This window comes from Hipposideros armiger, unplaced genomic scaffold (assembly GCF_001890085.2).
Source record: "Hipposideros armiger isolate ML-2016 unplaced genomic scaffold, ASM189008v1 scaffold_422, whole genome shotgun sequence".
Classification (NCBI taxonomy): Eukaryota; Metazoa; Chordata; class Mammalia; order Chiroptera; family Hipposideridae; genus Hipposideros; species Hipposideros armiger.
In genome coordinates this window covers 804,733-830,934 of record NW_017731772.1, presented here as the reverse complement: position 1 = coordinate 830,934, position 26,202 = coordinate 804,733, and the positions used below count along the sequence as shown (strand labels likewise).

Sequence of the window (26,202 nt, the reverse complement as noted above, 5' to 3'; positions counted from 1 at the left end):
AAGTGAAAATCACCCTTCATATACAAATGGTTGATTTTTTCGCTGGTGACAAAATGTACCAGAATACTTCGTATCCTTTCTTTGCAATAGGAGACTTATGAAAAAGGTCCCCGTAATTTCAAGCAAACTTTGGGCAATCTACTCATTTCTCCTCAGCATTAAATAGCTGCACCTTTCACATTATTCTTTTCTTTTTTTCTTTTTTCTTTTTTTTAGCTGAGCCATCCTGCCACCTGTTGGCAGCTCAGCAGCAGCTCAGCTCGGGCCGGGCATCAAACCAGTGACCCTGTTGCTCAGAGATGGCACTCTTGAGAGAGCTCTTAACCAACTGAGCCACTCGGCCTGCCCCACATTATTCTTAATGCTTTATGTTAGCTAGCATACACTACAGAATTATAGCATTTCAAATTTAAATCAATTTCTCAAAGGCATCTGACCAAAGAGGCTCAGCAATATAAATTCCTTAGATAAAATAGCTCAAACTAGATGCTTACGTGCATTAACAACTCTTACAGTAAAATGGTATCAACAAGAGATAAGGCTAAAAGGATGTAGCAGGGGATTTTCTGAGGTCACAGACACTGAATCCAGTCCACACTGTTATTGAGATGCTGATTATCCATGCTCAGTCTAGCCTTCATTCCACAGTAAGTTCTTCTATTCCCTTTCTCCAATTTTGGCTACTCGCTACTCATTTGTACTCTGTGCCTTCTATGGTGGACCAGGGGAAAAGAATGTATAGTGAAAAAATATGTAATGATAGTGGAAAATACTGGCAATACCAACGACTTAAGATTTTGAAATACCATTGTTTCTGTTTCAAATTAGCACTAGCAGGCAGTATTACAACATCTGAAAAACTGACAAAAATATGGTCAATTTTGTTGTTAAAAACTGCACAATGATAATGAATGGAGACATCTGAGGAAACACTTTCCTGAAGTGAAACCATCATCATCCCATAGGCAGCAGAAATGCTAAATATTAATACATAGAATACCAACATTGGTTCAAAATACTTTAAGCAAGCTGGTTCTATTACTTTCTTACATTCTACTGTAGAATATTTTAGAATTCAATTGAGGCTGGCTAAACTCAGAGCATAATGAAATTTGTGATTTATAGATAAATTCAGAGGATGATTTGTAGAATAGAAGGTAACAAATGTGGACATTAAATAATACACTCATTCATTTGTTAATTATATGGTTAATAATACTAGCAAGTAGAACATACTAAATGTACATGGCTTACTAACTACATTTGCCAATACTTACATTTTTTAAAGCAATAGTAGCAGAATTGGGTAAAAAAAATCTAATACTTGTATCTATTCATAAATTACTTAACATTTGTAAGTATAAACTTTACCAAATAACTTCTAGCTATATCTACATATATTAGAGATCATGTCAAAAGCTTATTTAATGAAGCAGCAATAGTTTAGTAAATCTGAGCTAGGTGATGTATTCCTCCATGAAGCATAAGGGAAGTAGTTAGAGCCTAGAGACAAATCCAGGGTGAGACGAGCAGCTTTGTTCGTATTAATGCCATTGTAAACCAGGGCTGGACACATTGTGATTGTATAGCAATACATGTGAGAACACTCAAACTGCCCCATGATCTATCATACAGAGAAATTTGTGGCCATAATCTAAATTAATTCCCATTTCTGGTTGGGAGTAATGTCCTAGCTTAAGTCTTCATGCTTAGCATTCAGGATTGATATACCTTTTTGGGTGGAACATATATTCAACTAATTACTTGTATGGAAGTGACTTGTAAAAGTCTGATGAAGAATAGTCATAATTAGCAACCATCCTTAGAGAAAAATACCTCTAGACATTAGCAAAAATTCACTGATGTTCATTCTGACGGAAGTTTTAACTTCGTCATTAATACTGAACTTGATGTACTCGTATGCTTATGCTCTCTACTTCTATTACTTTAAAAGTAAACTATGCTTTTTTCTGTGAAAAGAGATTAATGTATTAACTAAAAACTTAAATATAGCTATCTCTTATGTTAACCACAAATATTTTCAATACCACTCGTAAGCAAAATAGTATTTTTCTTATAATAGGACATCAGGTAACTTAGTATTTTTAAAATGTAAGTCTTGGTTACAAAGCACCAAAAGCTCCTTAGCTGAACGCCTACTGTTTAGGAATTGTGGACTCACTCAGTACTTGCTGCCAGTTTTGAGCCCATAAAGATTTTTTTAAGAAAAAGAACAACAACAAATACAACTGTTCAAGAAGCGTAACTTATCATATCTAGGTAAAATGCTTTCATTTCCAGAAGCCCAATTAATGACTTTGCTGATGTAAAACATCCTTTAAAATACATTTTGCTTAAAACGAAATGGAATGTTTAGAAGGAACTACTTCATCCAACATATAGATTACATCAGTTACCTCATGGTTCATAATCATTTTCTAATGATCAACATCATTAGTTATTTTCATAATATCCAGAATACATAATAAATTGGCTACTAAAGAAAGCTACAGCTATCTAACTCTGAGTAGGAAAGTTAAAAAAAGAATGAAAAGTATAAAAAGAATTATTAATCTCTTATTATTTTAATGCAATAGAATCAGTAAAAAAGAAATAATTCCAAAAACAGGTTTAAAAAATCTAAATGTATTTTTTTAGATATTCAGTAAAACACATTAGATGCTTGCCATTATAACTACAATAGATTTCTGTGTTTTGTAATAAACTGGTAATTTTAAAGTAACGGCTTTTCTAATTCTTAATTTACCCAAATAAGGTTTAAAATAAAATACATGAAATGGTTTACATTTGTTTATCCTGATCTGATGTAAACTTGTAGTTGATAGTAAAAAAACCCAAAAAAACAACTGATAAGAATATATGTACACAATTGAAGCAAACTAGTCATCATTTTGTATGAACTAGATGTGACATAAACAGGAACACATTCATTTTCATAAAATACTACATTTTTGTACATATACTCCCCCTAAGTTTGTACCTCTGACATGTTCAGAATTCGGTTATACAATTTTCTCATGGGGCAGTAAATCTCTAGAGCCAGTATAATTACATCAATTAGCCAAAAGAGGGCGCAGAGAGAACACTAGAGCTTATGCACTCCCTAGGAAACTGCCAGTTGGTTTTTCTTAAGTTTTCTTAAAAATTAACAAACCCACAGTTAGGCGTGCTATTTGGGAATACTGAAAGCTACACCTTAAGTATATATAGATATACTTTAATATAGATTCTTATATAAATATATTGATTTGTTTCATTTCTACCATTCAAACAAAATAAATATATGCTTTGCCTAGTGTATTAGTTTGTATTCCAGTACCAAAGAGATCAGGTACAGAGGGATCAGGACCAGGGAGGGTGTACAGAAACAAGGGAAGAGAACGTGCCATAGAAGTAATAAATCTAAGAACAAAGACCCTTAAGACTAGGAAAGGGACCACTTCTGGTTCTCATTACTGAGGCAGAAGTTGGCACTGAGTACCTCCCAAGTACCTTTCAAGGTAGCTGCTGCTATGACATGAAGCAAAACTATGTCCATAAAGCTCATTAGTGGATCCTCACTTCACTTTGTTGTTTTCAAGGTCCTCATTTGAAAGGAATGTATACAGCTGGGCATTGGTCTGATATCCATTTGCATTATCGATATATTACTTCCTTCTAACAGTTCTGTCACCAGGCCGAATTTGCTCAGAATGTTAGCTTGCACAAAACCCAACCCACTTGCCTGACATGAACATATTAATTTTGGGGTTCATTAAGCTCCACGGGTATGCTTCTCATATTAAACTTACGATGCATCTTATCAGCACCAATACTTCGTTTCATTTGCCACTTCTAAGTTTTTAAATAATACAGCACTGTAATCAAAACATGAAAGACATGGTATTTATATCTTTGAGAACAGCTTCTTCATTATTTTAGAAGATATTCACAATTTCTGAAAGAACTGACTACAGCTGGCTGACAATCGTCACCGTCTGCTTCATTTCTCAGGTATGATTCCCTACCGTCAAAACTAACGAAAAGGTAACTACTGATATGCTCCAAGAACGAGGCCCCTTCAATCTTCTCTTCAAGGAAAAGACTTTGAGTACCTAAAAATTTTTAAAAGATATATGGATTTTACAGTCTTCTAATGGAAAAAAATTTTAAAGCTGAACTTTTTTCAAAGCATGCTAAATGTCTTTTCACCCAAATGTTTTATGCTTTCCAAGAGCCCATCACTGTTAGCAATTTAAATTTGTAGAAGGCTAATGATATAGATCATTATATTTTCTTATTTTAAGATCACTTCCTTAAATTAGCTACTAAAAAAGGTCTCTCAATCCAAAGTATAGTTGACCAATTAAAATTTAATTTCAATTTGGGTGATTATAGGTACACAAAAGTTATTTACTTGTTTTTACTGGTAATTTCCTATAGGTAAAATTTCAGTATTAGTTGGCCAATATTTATTATATATAAACCTTCAGTGTGTAATTTTAGATCTACTGACAGGTTAATAAAAGTTAAAAGTATATATTTTTTTTCAAAAGCACAATATTCCTCTTTATACTGTATATTATATATTATCTAGTCATACTAGCATTTTGAAAACATACTCATTTTTGTATAACTGCACTAGAAAAGGTATTTGTGGGGTTACTGCAAATTCTCTATCTTTTTGCTCATCAAAACCTTAGGGTAAAACAGAAATACATGCCCACTTAGTCTAAACTTGCTCCTTGGAGCAAATATGTTAACAACCAATAATTACAACAATACAGGGAAAAAAATGGGAAAATTAACATGGAAAATAATGTATTTTTCCTTTAAAATAAGGTAGGTAGTTGGTGTTTTATTTTAGTGGTGTTTTACTTTTGTTTTTGGTGAAGAGAAAACAAGAAAACATTAGAAAGCTACTTCTAAGAAAACACTGCCCTTTTTTTGTTTTTTTTGTTGTTGTTCAATCCTATGCTGCATTTAATAAAAATCCTGCAGCACATACAAAAGGAAATATTAGTGTATTTTAAATTGTATTTGAAAAAGAAAATTTGCATATAAGCTGTAAAATGTTTTGTAAAACCTGAAGAATTAAGATTTGGCTAGTACTGCTTAAGAGTGAAAATTTAAATAAACATCTGAAATTTCCCACAAATTAAAATCTGTACCATTGTCAGTACTAAAAGAAATTATGTACAATTATTTCATCCCAATCACTGCCTTTTGAGTTTAGTAACAAAAGCATTTACAGAAATCCCTGTGGAAAGCTAATTTGAAAGTAAACATGCTTTAAAACTTAAATATAGATCTTGTATTAGTCCCACAACAGGATCAAGATCACTATTAAAATGAAGCCTGGGGCACATTATGATGCCTAAGATTGGTGGGTGGATTTTAATTGACTTGAAGACTGTCATCGTTCTATTATCAGAAAACCTGTAACGCACTTCCAGCATGGAGGACCCATCTGTGCCCACCATCCATCTGTTTAGACGTGATTGGCAAAGTGGTAGGGAACTCGCAGTGGTTGCCTCTGCCTGAAAGGAATAAACCACAGGATCTTCCAACGAGTGCCAAAAACTTCTGAGAAGGTCTGCTGCCATGGCTTTCGGGGCCTCGATCTACAGAAGACAGCATTATTAGTGAAAGACAGCACTCCCATGGTGCACTTCAGTCAGCTAAAACAATGCAGGTTGGCTGGGGATCCATTACTGGACTCTGATGAATTGTGTCCCAGCATCACAAATACAGCTTTTCTTTCATTATGGCATGCAGCTGAGTTTTAACTCTGGATAGCAGATATTGTATCTGTGTCGTCAATCAACCGAGGGCAACTTTTGAAGCAGAGGAGAATCTCAGGATTAACAGAATGTGTGTCAACAACACAGTAGCAAATCTCTTTTGATGTACTTTCAGGACAAATAATTTAACTTACTTTAGTAAGACAAGGAACAAGAATGATTGCTACTTATTTTGTTTGAAAACTATCATGGCTAGAAGACCCCTACTGTAAGACTGGGTTCTGCCTATCTAGCTCAGGCCTTAGACAAGGCACCAGGAAAAAGCCATCACTATATTATTATCTTTCCACTGCATGCACACGTTTTTTCAAACATGGTTGGTTGTTTCCATTTTTAATAAGAACTCTACAAACTTCACTTTTATACTTACATTTCTTCACAACAGTTTGACATCTTTTCAATAGATGTTGTATCCTGTTAAAAATTTAAAAAGTTATACTCAGATGTAACAAAGTTATAAAGGCTCTACTCTGTATTAATTTTATAATGCTTTTAATCATATTCAGAGAATATTCTGAAAATTGAAATAGTATATATATATATATACACACACACACACACACACACACACACACTAAGAATTCTAAATTATCTATAAATTATCTATATACACTGCTGAAGTTCCCGTGAAAATAACAGAATCAACATTACATTGTGCCAAAAAAATTATTCAATTGCAAAACCTCACAAAAACTGTAGGAGTTTCACTTCATTAAAATATAACCTTTTATTATACTTTTTTCCTTGATAATTCTTTTAAAAGTCTAGTGTCTATTTTTAAGTCAACTGTGAGTGAACATGCATTAAAAAACAAATACCAAAATGACAAATGAAAGATAACTAATGAACACATAACTGCCAAGAGCCAAAGAGTACTAACTGGTTCTGGATTTCTGTAAAGACACAAATTCAACAAAGCAATCTATGCATTTGCCATATGACAACATCTAGTACTGTGAAAAGTAAAGTGAACCGATTAGTGTTCTTCGGTTAAAAACTATTTCCTTTTTTCAATAGAAAAAATCAGTCTCTTGATAATAATACAATTTCTTATGTATTTTTTATAAGGTTCTAATAAATATATAAGAAAAACAATTCAACAAACAAAAGATAGTTTCTAGACATTCTAGTTTAATTCATGTTAACAGAAGATCTACCATTAGATTGAGAAATTGATAATATCTAAATAATCAAAACAAATTACATAATCTTATTTTAGATATATATTTAAATTTTAAATACACTTTAAAGCAGTACAAAAGAAAAGCTATTCTTTTAAATATACTAAAATATACTAAAAAGTTAGAGTTTTTCTTCTCTTATCCTTTCCTAACTTGCTCATATCTGGCAGGTGGGCTGTATTGTTATTAAGCAGTAATATTTATGGAAATATTTGTGGCTTCAACTCCAATCCCAAGAACTTCTTTGGCTGTAGAATTTTCCTCCAATGATACTAATAAGAAGCACCTTTACTTTAAAAGCCTTTTGATAGACGTTACATGAAGAGCTATAATATTAAATTCTTATGTATGAACAGTTGAGCAACTACAGTTAGCCCACATATGGGAAAATGAATCTTTTTTTTTTTTTTAGATGACTAGTCAACAATAACAGAGTTTCATTTCCAGATTACCCAGGAATTTGGAACAAGTTTGTAGATTAACTACATATTCTATATAAATTAGTTTTGCTATCATGCTTCGAAATTCATGGTATCCAATGACAATTCCATTTATAATTAACCTTTCTTGGTTCTGCTGCTTAATTTCTTCAAAATAATGTTTCACTCTGTGAAAACACAATCTGCAAATACATGACGACATTGATGAGGGACTTAGAGGAAAGCTGGGCCACTGGTTTCACATCTGTACAGAAAGTGAATGAAGTCATTTTAGTGATGCCTTAGAACTGATGGGCAGCAGGTTGTTCCAAAACAATTAAGACAGATTGTGCAAAGATACAAAGGAAAAGACAGGACAGAAGTCAAGAAGTGCTATTAGCAAAGCCATATAAAAATGGCCTAAAATTGCAGTTATGGATAATACTTAGAAACTGGAAACTATTATAGGATAAAGAAGCAATTACAAGGTCAGCCTACTTTAGCTAATATTACAGGACATTTTTACTATGCAGAAATCTACAACTTGATTATAACTTTGAGGAACATATTTGTGGCAATAAGAAAATGAATTCTGAAGACTTAGGATTTAAACTTCTTAAGGGAAAAGTTTTCATTTTCAAGTGCTTTTGACATCTTTCTAGAATCTGGTTTAAAAAAAAGTAGACTACTACCTATTGAGTAATCATAAACAGATGGTTATTCTATCAGAGGATGGGATGTTTACCATGACTTTATGAACACGATTTGTGACGGTAGCCAAAAGTAGCTATTTTTTTCTCTAGAAATGGTAAATGCTTATCTCTCTGAAACTCTGCTACCCAAATACTGTTATGATGCAAGAAAAAAACAATTTGTATTGTGACTCAAACAGGTCACAAAGTTTATGCACTGGCATTTATATTCATACTCAGAGCAACACAAGTTATCATGCTGTTATATTCGTAAGGACAATGGAAACAGCAAACTAGAAGAAGAAACAGGTTATCACTGGCTGGAACACTGGAACTATTAAGTTATTTCCAAGTGCCTAGTTAGGTTTAATATTCTTTTTGTTTTGTTTTATAAAGCATGGGAATGTGGGATATTTTAGAAAAAAAAATAATTAAAATAGATTTGGGGCAGATAATTTCATTCAATATAAAAGATTCAATACCGTCATTGGAAAATGATCGATAAGACAGCTGTTATCTTTAAGGAATATAAATATAATTTATAAATTCTTTGTTATGTACAAAATTCAGCTATTCAGAAAAAATCATTATTCAAGGAATGATAAGAAAAAAGTTTTCATTTTATGTTGTCTATAATCAGGGTATCTTACCTCCAGAGAAATAGTTATGTCTTGATTGTGGTCTAACGATCAAAATATCTAAGATGTTCTTCAGTTTGCATAACTAAGAGACATTCAAAAACGCTGTCCTATTTTAAAAACTGAAAGTTTATTTTCTAAAAAAAGAATAAACTAGAAAAAGCACTTACAGAAATATAGGCCTTACTTATTTTATCAACCAATACTTTACAGTTCTGATGGCTAATTTTACCCTTAGAAATGATCTCTGAAATTCAGTCTAAAATATGTTTGATTATAAAATAAAGCTGTATCCTAACTTATAAGATTATATATAAATTGGAAAAAAGAAGTTCCTAGAAGAAAAAGAGCGAGAGTGTTTATTGCCTACTATAAAAATTGGGGCGGGGGGGGGGGGTGGCGCACAGAGCAAGAATTATCACCAGACGTTTCCTGGTTAACGCCTGAGAATCTAGGCCTCTTGGAATCTGCAGCTCGATGNATCACCAGACGTTTCCTGGTTAACGCCTGAGAATCTAGGCCTCTTGGAATCTGCAGCTCGATGATGCAATCTATCCAATAACTCATCCTGCTTTGAGTTCATTCTCATCAACCAACGCTTTGTCATAAATGTTGTGATGGGGAGAAAGTGTGAAGAGTCCTTTGGCACAACTGACAATCACACATAAGGGGATAAACAGTCAGTCTGGTTTATATGACCTCCATGGCTATCACTTTTAAGTCTGGAAGGAAGAGCCATTGCCTTTGGGCCTGATTAACTCCGGAAAGATTTTCAAAATGGAGTTTTTAATCTGCCGGACTGAATACCCAAGTAAGAATATTCTATCAGAAAGACATCTTGAAGACATTCAATCTAACCTCAATGATCACCTGCACTCTATTCTTCCTATAGGTGTTGTCAATACTAATTTAGTGACTCTGTTGAATAATTTGGAGTTTAAAAAAAAAAACTATTCAGGAAAGTTTTTCACAACTAGAAATTATATACCTGTTTATTTATTACTATTTTCTACTAACTCTAAGATAGACTTTTGCTTGACTTCCTAGCACCTCTGATCAACATATGGACAACAGCTCACTTAAAACTTTGTACCTTCCATAGCACCTAGCAGCATATCTTGTTCAAAGTGGATACTATGTATGCAGCACTAAACCAACTGAACATCAACACAAACAGCATTATCACTTAATTTTAATTTTTTTTCTTCAGTCCAAAAAGAAAAAAGTTCCTATTAACATTGGCTCTTTCTCCTCCTTTGAAACTAGAACTCACTTAATCCCCATTTGAAATAAATGGTTCTTTAAGCATCCATCTTGAACATAGGACCAGCTATATTATCTTTTATTAGAGATCTGACATTCACATAAAATTTAATCAATCATGGAACCAAAGTGAGAGGGAAGGAGATCTTATATTTAAATAGTCACTGAAAAATGTCTTTCGAAAATAATGCCCATAATTCTCTTCATCAAGCCACTTTCTGGCCATATAAAACCTTAAGAAAGTTACTAAAACTCTGGATCTCAATTTTGAAATAATAATAATACTAGCTCATAGGTTTTTGCAGGAATGAAGTGAACTAATATATATCAGAGTCCTTAATAACTCCTCAATAAATGGCAGTCCTCGTTTTTTATTGATATTGTCTACTAACCACTTTCTGAGAGGGCTTAGAGATACAATATCTTAATTACACCAGAATTGAACCAGAGAAAAAAAATATGTTTAAACAAAAAAGTGGTTTTCATAATAAAAGATAAAATGACCGGGACTCTGGGAAACTACACAAATAAAATCCAATGTCCACAAGGGGCTGAAAAACCAAGTACTAAGTACATAAACCATGATTCATTTACTCCTTTATTCATTTCTCAAAAATTTCCTAAGTACCTATTATGACACAGTCCTTAGCATTGGGGAACTTACAGTTTAGTGAAAGCAGTCAAGAAATAACTATACAGGAATATACAGGGGATGATTATCCACAGTGACATATTCTATAAATAAGCCTTACACAAAATATTTGAAACAGCTAAAAAATTATGTTTACAATCAACAGTCAAGGTCAACTACTCTTACCTTTTTAAAACAAAATTCTATTTTCAGTAAGAGTTTTGGTTATCAGTAGAAGTAAGATGAGCTAATGTACCCCTTTGGCTGGGGTATCGGGAGTAACCAATATATGGATAGAATGTGACAGAAAGAAGCTATGAATCATTGTGAAAAAAGATCTGCAAGTTAACTATAAATATAAGGTTCACTGTTTTCTCCAATTCTATAATGTTTTAAAGTCAGATTAAAAATTGATGTGGATTCAGAATATGAAATAATGAAATGAATGTCTAGGAAAAATTACAAGTAAAAGGTAAACTCATAAATGCTTAGCATCCTTACCAAAAATAAATAAATAAATAAATAAATAAAAAGCATTTACAATATTTAATCAAACAATTAGTAATGCTTTAAAAAATTAAAATGCACTGTTCCCATGCACTATTATAGAAATAGACTTAAATTGTTTTTACTTTTAATCTTATCAGAAATACTTCTAATACTTATAATGAGCAAAGAGAGATGAGACAACCTACATTTTTCCATAGGAATAGTTTATGCTAAAGAGTGATCCAATGCCACACATAATAATTGTGATGACAGAGGCATTTTTTTAAAAGAATGCTTCTATATTACTAAGCAATGTAACTTAGTATGTATTTAAACGAATTCCTTGGCGAGGGGGAATGTAGTTTCTATCAAGTTCTCTACTGTATCCAAAATTCAAAGAAATATTATAGCCAATATTAGTATAAGGCATTACAAGCATATAAGAAGGGATATTTTAAATTTTAATGAGTTTTCTAGGTTTTTAAAAGCTACTGAGAAGATATTTAATATTATGATTTGAAATACTGTAGTAGAAATACATCCTGTTTTATTAAACAAAAATATAACTCAGGAAGGAAAACAAAATGCTGTACAGAATTCCCTTTATAGAAATATCAGTGAGCTGTGTTCAGCATAATTAGCAATGATTTCCATATTTGCAATGTTGATTTGAAGTTGAGTAAAACGAAGTATAATTTGTACAGAGATTGTACTGAATGCTGCTAATTGACCACACTGATTCAGATTAATAATCACGGGACTACATCTCTGGGTATAAATTAAAAGGCATGTATGTCCACTAATTGACATTTTGAATAGAAGATACTTTTCATTGTACAAGATTACCAAGTTAAAATTAAGTCACTGCTGCATTTGTAACTCTGTATTTCTGTAGGTAACCAGGAGCCCGTATTTATGGGAGGGTAAAGTGGAGGGGGGGGCATTTTCCCCTTTTAATTTGAAAAGCTTTGCTTTAAGCTATCTTTAGTAATTCAAGGAGAGTCCAACAATAGTACCTGTGAGACCAAATGCAAAAGCTCAATTTCTTCTTTGAGAATGCAAAGCCTTTTACAAAACTGCAAGTCAATACATCTTCCGCACGCACCCTACCCTCAACCTCACCACAACTGAGAAAAGCACTAAGCTCCAGAGACACCATCAAAAGCTTCAGCTATTACATCAACTCCATGGTGCCCAGAAAACAAAAATGCTTGTGTACAGAATTTAGACAAACTGTCAGAGCAGTGTCATGGTGTACAATAGCTCACTGTCAGAGCCTCACCAGAAGGCGCTGTCCCAGCTGGTACAGAGCTTTTTGATTAACTTTCTCCAAGCCCAGTGACTGAAAACATGACTAACACAATCACCCAGCACTATTAGGATGGGCGGTTGTCAGAATGGACATTATTCTTGGCTGTGTGTGAACTACTCTGCTCAATAAGAAAGTCTGACAACAATTACTAATAACAACATCACTATCCATTTCATTCAGAAACAGAAGAAAAGGCTAAACAATCTAAGTAAGGAATAGAATAATCTGTTCCCTAAATTAAGGACATTTTAAAGCCAACTGCTTTGAAAACTTTAACTTCAATATTAATTTTAGTAAAAATACAAACATATTTAAATTGTGTTTAAAATTAGATCTAAAAATAATCAAAGGTAATCCTTTAAAATTGGGCTTAAGATTAGTTTATTCCACAGAAACATGTGGTTGTGTTGATTTTTAACCTTGGAAATGAGATTTAAAATACACTATTTTTAAATTTAAGTAATTTCTAATTATTTTCTCTGGGTCAGAGAATCTACTCCTGCTAGGTCTAAAATGACATCAGATTATCATGACTCTGATTATCCTGTTACCTTCTACTATCAATAAGAAGATGGGACTTTTCCTCTTACACAGAGGAGAAATGATTTATTTATTCCAAATAACAAATAATGGGGAAAATTGATGAATATTGATATGCTGCTTCCTCAAAATCTCAATCTAAACCTTAAAAAAGCTAGCATTTGTTGCTTATATGTTGTCTAATAGGCAACATATGTAATTACATAGTTTATATAATGAAATGATATTCCTACCAGTGCTTTCCCAAAATGTCTCTTGGTCTTTGGGGGTACAGGAGTAGGGGAAGGAGGAAGGTTTCAGTGGAAGATTCAATTTACTGTGTGTCCTTTTCTCCTTTCCTTTCTTATGCTACCTGACATAATCACCACTTCTTTCACGCTCAAAAGAGAGATCCCTGGATTCAGATTATGACAAAAACATGCCCAGGTGTGAAATTTCCTGTAGGTAGTCTTAATTTTTTCATAAAATGAAACAGCAAGCATGTTTTATAAAGAAAGTAAGCAAAATCTATATTTACTTTAGTTAAAATATTAGATACTATTTTATATAAATACTAGTAATTCATTAGATTTCAAGTTAAATACTAATGCATAACAACTTTAAGTAATTAAACCTTAAATAACTTTAAATCAATGTGAGGGGAAATGCAATCTGGAAGCCTTTAGAAAACTTTTTTTTTTTTAATCCAAAGAGAGTGATGCTTGAAGTTCACAATGAAAGCCAGGTAACTGGAATTGAAATTTACTATAATTTTTCAGAGTAATTGGATTCAAGAGAAAGTACAGTGACTAAAGGTTGGACTAACAAATAGAATATATTCCTTCTCTTTCTCTTTCTTAATACTTCCATTCTTCTTTGAGTGTTTCACATCCTTTGAATGTATCTGTGTAATTTCTACAGACATCAGACCTGTCTAGTACAGGGTATTCTGAGAGGGTAACATGTATATAGAAAGAGATGCTACTTTTGGAGCAAGCACTATTTAACGAATGTAGTTTCTACTCAGTTTCAGAAATAGCACATCAGAACCAAACTCCCTATCTTAAGACGATGAAATGTTCAATATTATAGCAAAAGAGAAAATTGTACAATTTGAAAACAATATTAACAGGTTGGCAGTATGGAATACAGTCAGAACATAACCTGATATTATACAGTAGTTCCCCCTTATCCGAATGGAATACATTCCAAGACCCGCAGCGGATGCCTAAAACTTTGGATATTACTGAACCCTATATACTTGTATACTATGTTTTTTCCAATACATACATACATACATACATACATACATACACTTTATGGCTTCTCTTTGGCATAACCAAATTGCCACCATCACTACTCTTGAATCTTGGGACCCTTATTAAGTAAAATAAGGGTGACTTGAACACCAGCACTGGGATACCATGACAGTCGATCTGATATAATCAGAGATGGCTACCGAGTGACTAGTGGGTGGGAGGAGTATAGAGTGTGGATACGCTGGACAAAGGGATGATTCACGTCCCAGATGGGACTGAATGGAGAGATTCAGAAGGGCGAGATTTCATCACACTACTCAGAACAGCGCTCAATTTAAAACTTAAGAATTATTTATTTCTGGAATTTTCCACTTAATACAGTATTTTTGGATGGTGGTTGACCACAGGTAACTGAAACCACAAAAAACAAAACCTCAGATAAGTGGGGACTACTGTAAATCTTTTAAAAACCAACAAATATGATTGATAACTTTATGTCCAACTCAGAAATGAACGCTAAAATTTGAAAGTAGAGACTCTTAAAAGATCTTGAAGCCTCTGCTGCCAGTCCACACTCTCTGAAGCTACTAGAGCTGCTAAATGAGCAGGAAATTGTTACCCTCAGCTATAAACCCCTGAGGGCCCTCATAAGTAACTTATACTCTTAGCAGCAATGCTCCCAAATGTCATTTCGAGTCATTAATCAGAAGAAATTGGGGAAATCCGAGAAATCCCATTCCAAGGGATATAAATATGTACTAATGATTTTAGTAAATTCAAAAGTGGAAATTCAAAAAATGCAAGCACAATCTGGCAATTTTGACATGAGTTATGAACGGGCTATAAAGTAATTATGAATTACCTTATAATTAAATCACTACTTTACAATCACTTTATAGTGACTCTCTAACCTTTGTTACTGTCAGTTTTTTATTATAGCCATCCTAGTGTGTCTGAAGTCGAAACCTCATTATGGTTTTGATTTTCATTTTTGTGATGACTAATGATGTTGAGCATCTCTTCATGTATTTATTATCCATTTGTATAGCTTCTTTGAAGAAATGGCCATTCAGATCCTTTGCCCGTGTTTTAATTAGATCGTCTTTTTATTGAGTTATGGGGTCTTCAGAGAGTCTAGATACAAGTCTCTTATCAGATATATAATTTGCAAATATTATCTTCCATTCTGTGAGCTATCTTTTCACTTTGATTGTGTCATTTGAATCACAAAAGTTTATAGTTTTGATTCGGGCCAATCTATCAATTTAGTCTTTGGTTATCAGCACTTTTGGTGTCATATCTAAGATACTACTGCCTAATCCAAGATTTAAATCTGTGTTTTCTTCTAAGGGTTTTATAATTTTAGATCTTACATTTAGGTCTATGATCCATTTTGAGTTAACATATGTACATGGTGTGAGGTAAGGTTCCAATTTCATTCTTTGGCATGTGGATATCTAGTTGTCCCAGCAGAATTTGTTGAAAAGACTTTTCTTTCCCCCACTGTATAGTCTTGGCACCCTTGTTGAAAATAATTGACCAGAGATACATGTGTATATTTCTGGAATCTCAATTCTATTTCATTTAACAGTATGTCTATCCTTATGCCAGTATACCACACTTTCTTGATTACTATTGCTTTATAGTTAAGTTTTTATACATATTTTCTTACTATACATTTCTTTCACTGAATATATTTTAGTAAACATAAGTTTTCATACACAATGAATATGTTATATATAATAATGAAGATCTCTTTAAACATACATGTTTACTTACATAGAAGTGAATAGTTTCTACAAAATAAATTGGTAGAGGATCGTCAAAAGAGCTGTGTATTTTAAATTTTGAAAGACACTGACAATTTGCCTTTTAAAAAGTTTACACGAATTAACACCCCCATCAATAATATATGAGAAAGTCTGTTTACCCTACATCTTCTGCAATGTAATGTATTATCAAACTTTTAAATCCTTAATATGATTTTTTCTCACTTTCTGATCTTTTCTGTTGTGCTAAATCCCATTTAGCTAATAAGTACATGCAAAAAAAAAAAAACCCCAAAAGATTTAATTACTAATAAAATGTTTCTACCAGCAACTCCATTTCTTGGAATTTACCTGCTATAATAGCAAAAGGAAAAAAAGATTTTCATAGTAGTGTTACCTATAATATGGAAAAAAATAACTGCACACTAGGTCCTGCTCACCTGGAAAATGGTTAGTTAAAATATGGTATATTCACTAAACAGAGTACATCCAACTATTAAAAGCTATAAACATGAAGTCCATAGCTATATAAAAATACTTTATGTTAATGTTTAAAAGCAGGATAAAAACTGTATGTACATTCTGTACACTGATTATAACTAATTTAAAATTACACAGGCATAGAGAAATGGGGATATAAATGACAATGGGTAATTTTCTCTTTTAATTTCTAAACTTTCATAACATTTTAGAATTAAGTTTATAACTAGGGAATATGTTGATAAATACATTGCTTTACATTAAAAATATACTTACTGTGATGATGCCAATTAGTTGAGTATAAAAAAGTCCAGTTATTCCAACTAACATAGTAATACCCATAAAGGCAGCCAGTCTCATTATGGCCAATTCATGTCTAACAAGAAAGAGGTCCTATAAGAAGAAAAAGAAAGTCTTAAAAACAATTCAAAAAGTTTTTCATAGTTGTAATAATAATCAAGAATTGAGCCATAACATTTCTTCTTGTTATCTTAAAAGAAATACTCTCCCCCACCTTTTAAGTTTATTTCATTTAATCAATATATAAATATTTAAAATTCTGAAAAGAATTTTTTTAATTCATAGCAACAAGCTGAAAAATAGGGTTTTACTACTCCACTGTGTCAAAAAAACAACAAAACACTCAATCCTAAGGTTCCAAATCAACCATGTTCATTTACTATTTGTAGCAAAAAAAAACCAAAAGACAAACAAACAAAAAAACCGCCAAAAAACATAACAGATTGTATAGAATCTTTGGTTCCACAAAAGGAAATTTTATTTTTGCACTGCTACAAAACTTGAATTCAAAAGCCTGATTCATAGTATTAAAGTCCAAGTGCCCAAGATACCTAGAGATTACAAAACTTAGTCAAAGTGAGGGAGGAAAGTAAATAATAGGATTACATGGACAGCTCTCTCTAAGCCATTTCATTCATCCATCCACTCACTCACCCAACTGCCACTGCCAAGCACTACACTATATAGTAGAAATGTAAAAATGATAAAGATATGGTCCATGCCCTCACACATTGCAGTTTATCTGCAATAACTCCGAAACTGTGATTTATGCTATAACAGGGAAGTATGCACAGAGGACTGCAGAAATATAAAGGAATGCCTGGATGAGAAGGAGAAATGGAAATGCTGTGAAGGAAAGCTGATTTTCTAGTTCAGGGCAGGAAAATGAGGGTCTTAAAAGAAATTGTGGTGGAAGGACAGGAAAAGAAGGAGAAGCATTTTATTTACCCTCATTGTTACCAACCAGACAGACCATAGGAGTGAGAGGGAAAGAACAAAGGCTTCTCCTGGAAACCTGTTATTGCCAAGCTTTGGTATAAAATGGCCACAGTGGATAATCTGAACAAATGAATGGGAAGGACCCCAAATATAACAACCCACATGCTTTTTAAACATTGATTCAGGTTAAGGCTTAAAGGTATCCTGGTAGCCATACCCAAAATAGGGAGATGATTGAACACAGTGCACTTGCTTGAAACAAACGAACTGATGCTTGTCTGTGTATCACAGTGACCATCCACCAGGCTCAAGCAAAAATCAGAGCCACACCCAAATCCCTCCATTCCTTATCCTGGGAGAACTTAAAATTCAGCAAAACACTTAAGGTGTTAGGTTAGCAGCCAAGTATGAAGCAGTCATTCAAAACTTAAGTAAAAGTAGCCTAATGTAGAATCCTTACAACACATGTAAAGATGAAAAGATGGGGCTATGAAGGATATAAAAAATTAGGTATAGTAAGCTCTGCTACAACGCTGTGTGAAAACACCAATTTGTTTGACAAGATCGATACATTAAGCAATAATTTGAGCTCAACAAGCATTCTGTGTTTGCTTATACATGATTTTATCTATGAGAAGCCCAAGATAAACACAAAAAACTGCAGCCAGCTAAACCAACCCACATAGGAATACATCAAACACAATCACAACCCTCAAACACCTGCCAGCTACCTCAGTTTACCTTGTGTGCTATCAGCCACGCTCATCTACCTCTGGTATTACAACTTACCCTCCAAATTCAGGCGGCCCTCCTTCCATCACTTCCCAGTAGCTCACACACCACAACCCTTCTGATGACACTTCCACAAGGCAACTTCAGGTCTCTTCTAAGGTAAAGTGCCATGTTCATTATGGTATTTATACATTTCTTGCTTATTTAACGTGTAAAATTGTGCTGCGGTTTTTATGAGGTTCCTACCCTTTTAAATATAACTAAGTTTTTAAGTGTTGTGCCTCCATTTTCCCATCAGCCTATGGTTTTCACTGCATAATTTTGCATAGTGGGGTGAGTTTTAGTAATGCACATATTGTGTTATAGTAGCTTACCATAATAAAAATACAATACATGACCAAATAAAATGTATCTTTTCACCTAGTGAAAAGACTTAAAAAATTTTTTTTGTCAACTAGAATTTATAAATGTTAAAGATGAAGATGAAACTAAATAATCTACTGATATTATATTTATTCACTTGGTTATACATTTATATTTAGGAGTATTTGTAAAAAAATACTGTAATTTAGAAATTGTTTTTTGTCACTCTTACATTTTAAAAAAAGTTGTATTCCAAGTTTACACATATATAAACCATAGTTTGAGTCATTTCACACAGTTCGCCTGAGCGCAGCATCTTTACTTTTTTCTTTAGGCATAGCACTTTTTAAAACCAAAAATTGGCTTGGGAAATTTTATCCAAAATCACAAAACCCATTTGCTATTCAAGATCTTGACTACACAATCAGTAGTCTCCCCAAAACTCCCCATAGAATGTGACTGTATGTCGAGATAGGACCTTTAAAGAGGTGACTAATTTAAAATGAGGCCCTTAGGCCTGCCCCATAGCTCTTGCTAAGCAGCCCCAACCCTGGCACTAGTGGCAGCCAGCCTCAGTTGGCAGCTAAGCTTTTCCAAGGTAAATTTAAGCCCAGCACAAGTGGCAACCATCTGCAGATCACTTTGTAGCTCATATCAAGTGGCCCCAGGAAGGGCACAAGCAGTGGCTGACCTTGGCCTGCACCAGAGCCCCTCCCAAGAGGCCTAAGAACCATCACACTTTGTGGCCAGCTTCAGACCACACTAGAGCAACACCCAACCACCTCCACAAATGACACACCCAAAAAGCAGACTGGGCAGGCACCAGGGCCCTGTTAAAGCAAATCCTGCTCTGTAGGGTCAGCCCCTGCACAACAGCTCCTCCACTGTAGTCGTGGCCAGTCCTCATAATCAATCAGCCTGAGAGTCAATTCTTCCCACTGATGTACAAACAGTAACCAAGACTCAACTACACATAACCCACACAAGGGACACCCCAGGGGCACCTGGCTCAGGTGACCAGGGAGACTGCCACTGGGCCCCAGTGGATACCAACTACATAAGGCCATTCTACCAAGACCAGGAGACATAGCACCTCTACCTAATACATAGAAACAAACACAGGGAGGAAGCAAAAATGGGAGACAAAGGAACATGTCCCAAGTAAAAGAACAGAACAAAGCTCCAGAAAAATAACTAAACAAACTAGAGACAAGTAATCTACCAGATTCATAGTTCAAAACACTGGTTATAAAGATGCTCAGTGATCTCAGGGAGAACTTCGACAAAGAGACAGAAAATAGAAAAATGGAGACAGAAAACATAAAACACAACCAGTCAGAAAAAAATAATACAATAACTGAAATGCATACATTAAAGGGAATCAAAAGTAGATTAGGTGAAGCAGAGTAACAAATCAACGATTTGGAAGATAAGGTAGCAGAAAACACCCAATTGAAACAGCAAAAAGAAAAAAAAATCCAAAAAACTGAGGATAGTTTAAGGGGCTTCTGGGGAAACATCAAGCATACCAACACTTGCATTATAGGGGCACCAGAAGGAGAAGAGAGAGCGAGCAAGTAACTGAAAACCTATTTGAAGAAATAATGACAGAAAACTTCCCTAACCTGGCAAAGGAAATAGACATACAAGCCCAGGAGCTCAGAGAGTCCCAAATAAGACTAACCCAAAGAGGCCCACACCAAGACACATAATAATTAAATGCCAAAGGTTAAAAACAGAAAGAATCTTAAAAGCAGCAAGAGAAAAGCAGTTAGTTACTTACAAGGGAGCTCCCATAAGACTGTCAGCTGATTTCTCAACAGAAGCCTTGCAGGCCAGAAGGGATTGGCACAAAATATTTAAAGTGATGAAAAGCAAGGACCTACAACCAAGATTACTCTACCCAGTAAAGCTGTCATTTAGAATCAAGGGACAAAGAGCTTCCCAGACAAGAAAAAACTAAAGGACTTCATCAACACCAAACCAATATTATAAGAAATGTTAATGGGACTTCTTCAAAAAGAAGAAAAAAAGATCAAAACTATGAATATTAAAATGGCAATAACTACGTATCTACTAACAATTACTTTCAATGTAAATGGATTAAGTGCTCCTATCAAAAGACACAGGGTGGGATGTGAAATACAGTTTGGGGAATATAATCAATAATGTTATAAAGATTATGTAGGGTGTAAGATGGGTACTGGACTTATCAGGGGGATCACTTCATAGATTGGGTAGATGTCTGACCGCTGCACTGTACACCTGAAGCTGAAGTAGAATAATACTAAATGTCAACTATAATTAAATGTGTGTAAATGTGTGTGTGGGAGATATATATATATATATATCCATGGGACGTAAAGTACAGCATAGGGAATATAGTCAATGGTATTGTAACAACTATATATGATATTAGAGAGGTAGCAGACTTGAGGGAGGTTATCACTTTGTGAGGGGTGTAAATGTCTAATCATCACGTTGTTATGTACACCTGAAGCTAATATAAAAAATAATACATAAACTATAATTTAAAAAAAGAAATTATTTTCAAATGTCAGCATCCAGAACTAATGATCTGGATCATACTGCCCAAACAACACCTGCCACATCACAGTCAGTCCTTGCTATCTAGTCCTTGTGTTCCGAAACAAGATTACTTTAGCAATGGCCATGGTCTTGGATTAAATTAATGCCTCACTTCTGTCATTAGCTGCCTCCACATAGAGTCATCTTAGTGCCCACCGTAGTCAATAATTTATACCTGGACCAAAAATCAATCATATACTCAACTGCATAAATGATACTAAAGTGATTTTATTTTTAATTTTGTGAAAGATAAAAATAAAATCTGAAACAACCTAGAAAAAAAGACATAGGGTGGTCGAATCGATAAGAAAACAAGACCTTTACATATGCTGCCTACAAGAGACTCACTTCAGATCTAAAGACACACACAGGCTGAAAGGGATGATAAATGATATTTTATGAAAACAACAACAAAAAAGCTGGAGTAAAAATACTTATACCAGACAAAATAGACTTTAAAACAAAGGCTATAAGAGATGAAGAAGGACCCAGTAATCCCACTTCTGGGTATTTATCCAAAGAAATCCAAAACATTACTTTAATGGGACACGTGCATCCATATGCTCACTGCAGCATTATTTACAATAGCCAAGATATTGATGCAACCTGGATGTCCATCAATGAATAAAGAAGAGAAGGTAGATACAGAGGGTGCCAAAAAAAATGTATACACATTTTAAGAAAGGAAAAAACTGTATCAAAACTATACTGATGGTAACCACTTTGAGCACCTCTTGTAATTGCAGAAGTCAAACGTAACTTGTATTCATCTTTTGTTATCGGTGTATATTGAGTATTATGATACTAATACAGTTTTTTCCTTTCTTAAAATGTGTTTACATTTTTTTGGCCCCCTCTGTGTATACAATGGAATATAACTCAGTCATAAAAAAGAATGAAATCTGGTCATCTGCAACAACATGGATGGACCTAGAGGGTATTGTGCTGAGTGGAGTTAAGTCAGGCAAAGACAAATGTCATATGGTTTCACTTATACATAGATTCTAGAGAACAGGATAAATGGACAATCAAAACAGAAAAACTCAGAGATACAGAGAGCATTCTGATGGTTGCTGGATGGGGAGGAGGTTTACAGTGACTGGTGAAGGGGGAGGGATAAGAGGTACAAATTGGAGTTACACAATATTCATTGTGATGTAGAGTGCATCATGAGGAATATAGTCAATAATACTGTGGTTACTATGTATGGTGTCAAATGGGTACTGGATTTATTGGGGTGATCACTTCATAAGTTATATAAATGTCTAACCACTGTGTTGTACAACTCAAACTAATATAACACTGTAGGTCAACTATAAGTGAAAAACAAAAATATATTAAAAATAAAATAAAATGAGACCCTTAGGGTAGGCATTAACCCAATCTGACTGGTATCCTTATTAAGAATAGGACATTTAGAAACAGGAAGTTAGAAACCAGGGATGCTCAAGCACAGGGGAAAGACTATGTGAGGACACAGCAACAAGGTCATGTACAAGCCAGGGGGAGAGGCCTCCAGGGAAACCAAACCTGCCTGACATCTTGATCTTGGGCTTCTAGCCTCCAGAGCTGCGAAAAAATGCATTTCTGTTGTTTAAGCCTCCCAGTTTGGTATTTTCTTATACACCTCTAGCAAGAATATATAATAACTGTATTTCTTTGTTTTATTTCTTCCCACTTTTGGTTAAGAAATGTGCTTATATACAGATAAAATATAAGTTTAGAGAAAAGCGACACCATTCTCTCAAGAATGAGAACATTTGAAACCATGCAGATTCTTTTCTCTGTGCATTCCTTCCCCATTCTCCCTCATCCTTACCCTAAAGGTAAAGGTTACCATTCATTGTTCATACATTTTGGATACTACTGTTCCTTTTGCATATTGCAAGTATCTTCTTCTACTCTGAGTGTACCTTTTCACTGTTTTTATGGCATCTTTTGATAACCCTAAGTTCTTAATTTTAATGCAGTCCAATTTATCAATCTTTTTCTTTAGAGCTTTTTATTTCCTGTTTAAGAAATCTTTCCCAACCCTGAGGTAATAATGGCATTCTCCTATATTATCTTCTAAAGCCTTTAAAAGCTTTAGGGTTTTGCCTTTGACATTTAGGTCACCAATCCACCTGAAATTGGTGTTTACTCTTTTTTCTTTTTTAATTGGGGAACAGTGTGTTTTTCCAAGGGCCCATCAGCTCTAAGTCAAGTAATTGTTTCAATCTAGTTGTGGAGGGCACATCTCAGTGGCCCGTGTGGGGGTTCAAACCAGCAACCTTGGTGTTATGAGCACTGCGCTCTAACCACCTGAGCTAATCGGCTGCCCCAGGTATTAACTCTTTTGAGTACAGGGAAATATAGGGGTCTGAATTTACTTTTACTATATGGATAACCCATTGTTCCAGGATGGATTATTTAGAAAGCTGTCCTTTCCTCAGTGATCAGAGGTCACGTGTGCATCCATACATGCATGGGTCTGATGTGGGCTCTCTCTTCTGTTCTCTTGGTTTGCTTGTCCCTGTACCAATGACACACGTCTTAGTTACTCTGGGTCTGTAATAACTCTCCATACCTAGTTAGCCAAGTCATCCCATCTTGTTATTTTCCAAGAATGTCTTGGTTATTCCAGATAATTTATATTGCCATATTTAAATTAGATATAAAATATTTAAATTAAATATTTAAAATATTTAAATTAGATTTTCAAGTTAAAACACACACTCAGGCATACACACGTATATAACATAATTACTCCATTAAGCTTCACAATTTCCCCCTAGAGGTCTTGTACTTTTTTGTGTAAGATTTATTTCAGGAACTTCCTGTTTCTTGACTCTATTATAAAAGGTTTTCCTATTAATTTCATTGTCTAAAGGGTTGTTTGTTAGCATATAGAGATAGAATTGATTTTAAAAATATTGTTTTGTAGTCACACTTCCTAAACTTTCTTAAAAACCCAAAAGAATGTATGGATAAATCATTTACACAGTCATATCATCTAAGAGTTATGACAATTTTATTTCTTTAAGTAGTTATACCATTTCATTCTGTCTATTGCCTCACTGCACTGACTAGAAGTCCTAGCACTATGCGTAATCACAACGATGACAGGGGGTGTAGTTCCCCATCTTCAAGGGGAAAAGGTCAACATTTCATCATTAAGCATGATAGAGTTGTTGTGTTTCATGGTTTTGTTTTTTGGGTTTTTTTGGAGAACTTTTATCTCTTTAAAGAAGATTTCTAGTTCTGCACTGTACACTGTACACCTAGTTCTAGTTCTAGGTAGCTAAGAATTTGTACCATGAATGGATGCTGAATTTTATCTTTGTCTTTATACATTGATACATAGTCTTCATATACATACATTTTTTTCCTTCATCTGTTAATGTGATGAAATATACTGATTTTCTAATGTAAAAACAACATTTCATTCCTAAGATAAACTCAGCTTCATCAGGCTGGTTATATATAACAAGATTCAGTTTGTTAATATTTTGTTTAGGAGTTATTTATCTATGGTGATAATCAGACTAGTCTACAGTCTTCTTTCTCTTATTAGCCTTGAGGGATTATGCATCAAATATATGCTCTACACATAAAATGAGTTGGGGCGAGTTCTCTCTTGTTCAATTCTTTTAAAGAGTATGTATAAGACTGGAATTATTGTTTACTTTTCATATTTGCTAGAGGTACAACTCAGTAGTAAACCTATGAATATTAATATTCTTTGCATGAAACGTTTTAACAAGTCACTCATGATTGTAGGCTTACCCATGTTTCCAATTTCTTCTTGAAGCTGTACTATGCTTATGATCAGTAAAGTCAGTAATGTAAAGATGTCAGCTGTCCAAACTGACATATAGAATTAATGCAAATGCATAAAAAATCCCCCAACATTGGAGTATATACTCTACTTATGGGAGTTTTTTGTTTTACTTGTTTTGATTTGCAGAATTGCTAAGTAAGCTGTTTCTAAATTTCATAGGAACAAACAAACACAAAGAATAGCATATCACTTCTATATAAAAAGAACAAGGTGGGAGGGTTTGCTCTATTACATGCATTCTCAGTAAAGGTACTATTGTCCCCAGGAAGGAGAATATTGGTTCCTGAAGGGAAAAAAAATCTTAGCATTACAATGGTTTATAGCCATTCACAAATCAATCCTACCTGACAAAATCTTATTCCTTAGTATTTAACTTCATATAGGAGAGGGGGGAAAAACATCTAAAAAGACCCCTTAGTGGAGTAATGATAATGAAAAAAAAAGTTGAGAAACACTCCTCTCTACTGGATAACAAGATTTATTATGAAACTAGTTATGACAGTGTGGTATAACCATAAGGATAGACAAATACGCAAATGGACTAAAAAAGAACCAGAAACAGATATACACATATGTGGTTCTTATGACAAAGATGGCATTGCAGAGTGGAAGAAATTATCTTCTCAATAAGTGGTGCTAAATCCATTGGCTATCCATGTGTGAAAAAATGAAACCCTGACTCCTACCTCATAAGAATCACAAAAATCAATTCTAGGTGGAAATATGAAAAATATAATATTTGTAAGACAATATAGGAGAATTATATTGATAATCTGGGGGATAGAAAAAGACTCATTAAACCCAAAAAAGCACTAACCAAAAAAGAAATGATTGCTAAATTGGAGTACATTAAAATTAAAAACTTCTGTTCATCAAAAAATGCCATTAAGAGAGTGCAAAAGTAAGCCACAGAGTGAAAGACAATTACAATACACATAGACAAAAAAAGGGCTCCAAGTTAAAACATCCTACAATTACAATAAAAAAAAAAAGTCAAATAACC

At 33.9% G+C, this 26,202-nt stretch overlaps 1 protein-coding gene across 8 annotated transcripts in view; it reads right to left on the bottom strand.

Annotated features, from left to right (window-relative positions):
* Window positions 1–371: 371 nt before the first annotated feature.
* The window catches only part of ZDHHC21 (zDHHC palmitoyltransferase 21), a 65,519-nt gene continuing 39,688 nt past the window's right edge, over window positions 372–26,202 (bottom strand). For 7 of the 8 annotated variants that reach the window (XM_019664443.1, XM_019664441.1, XM_019664436.1 and 4 more), the window contains 3 exons: window positions 16,733–16,849; window positions 6,175–6,218; window positions 5,399–5,624 (listed from right to left, as the gene is read on the bottom strand). In XM_019664443.1, the coding sequence (XP_019519988.1) occupies window positions 5,492–5,624; window positions 6,175–6,218; window positions 16,733–16,849 (294 nt within the window). In that variant the 3' untranslated portion in view covers window positions 5,399–5,491. Of the gene's footprint in view, window positions 4,116–5,398; window positions 5,625–6,174; window positions 6,219–16,732; window positions 16,850–26,202 lie in introns of those variants that run through there. The other variant, XM_019664437.1, reaches the window with a different exon arrangement.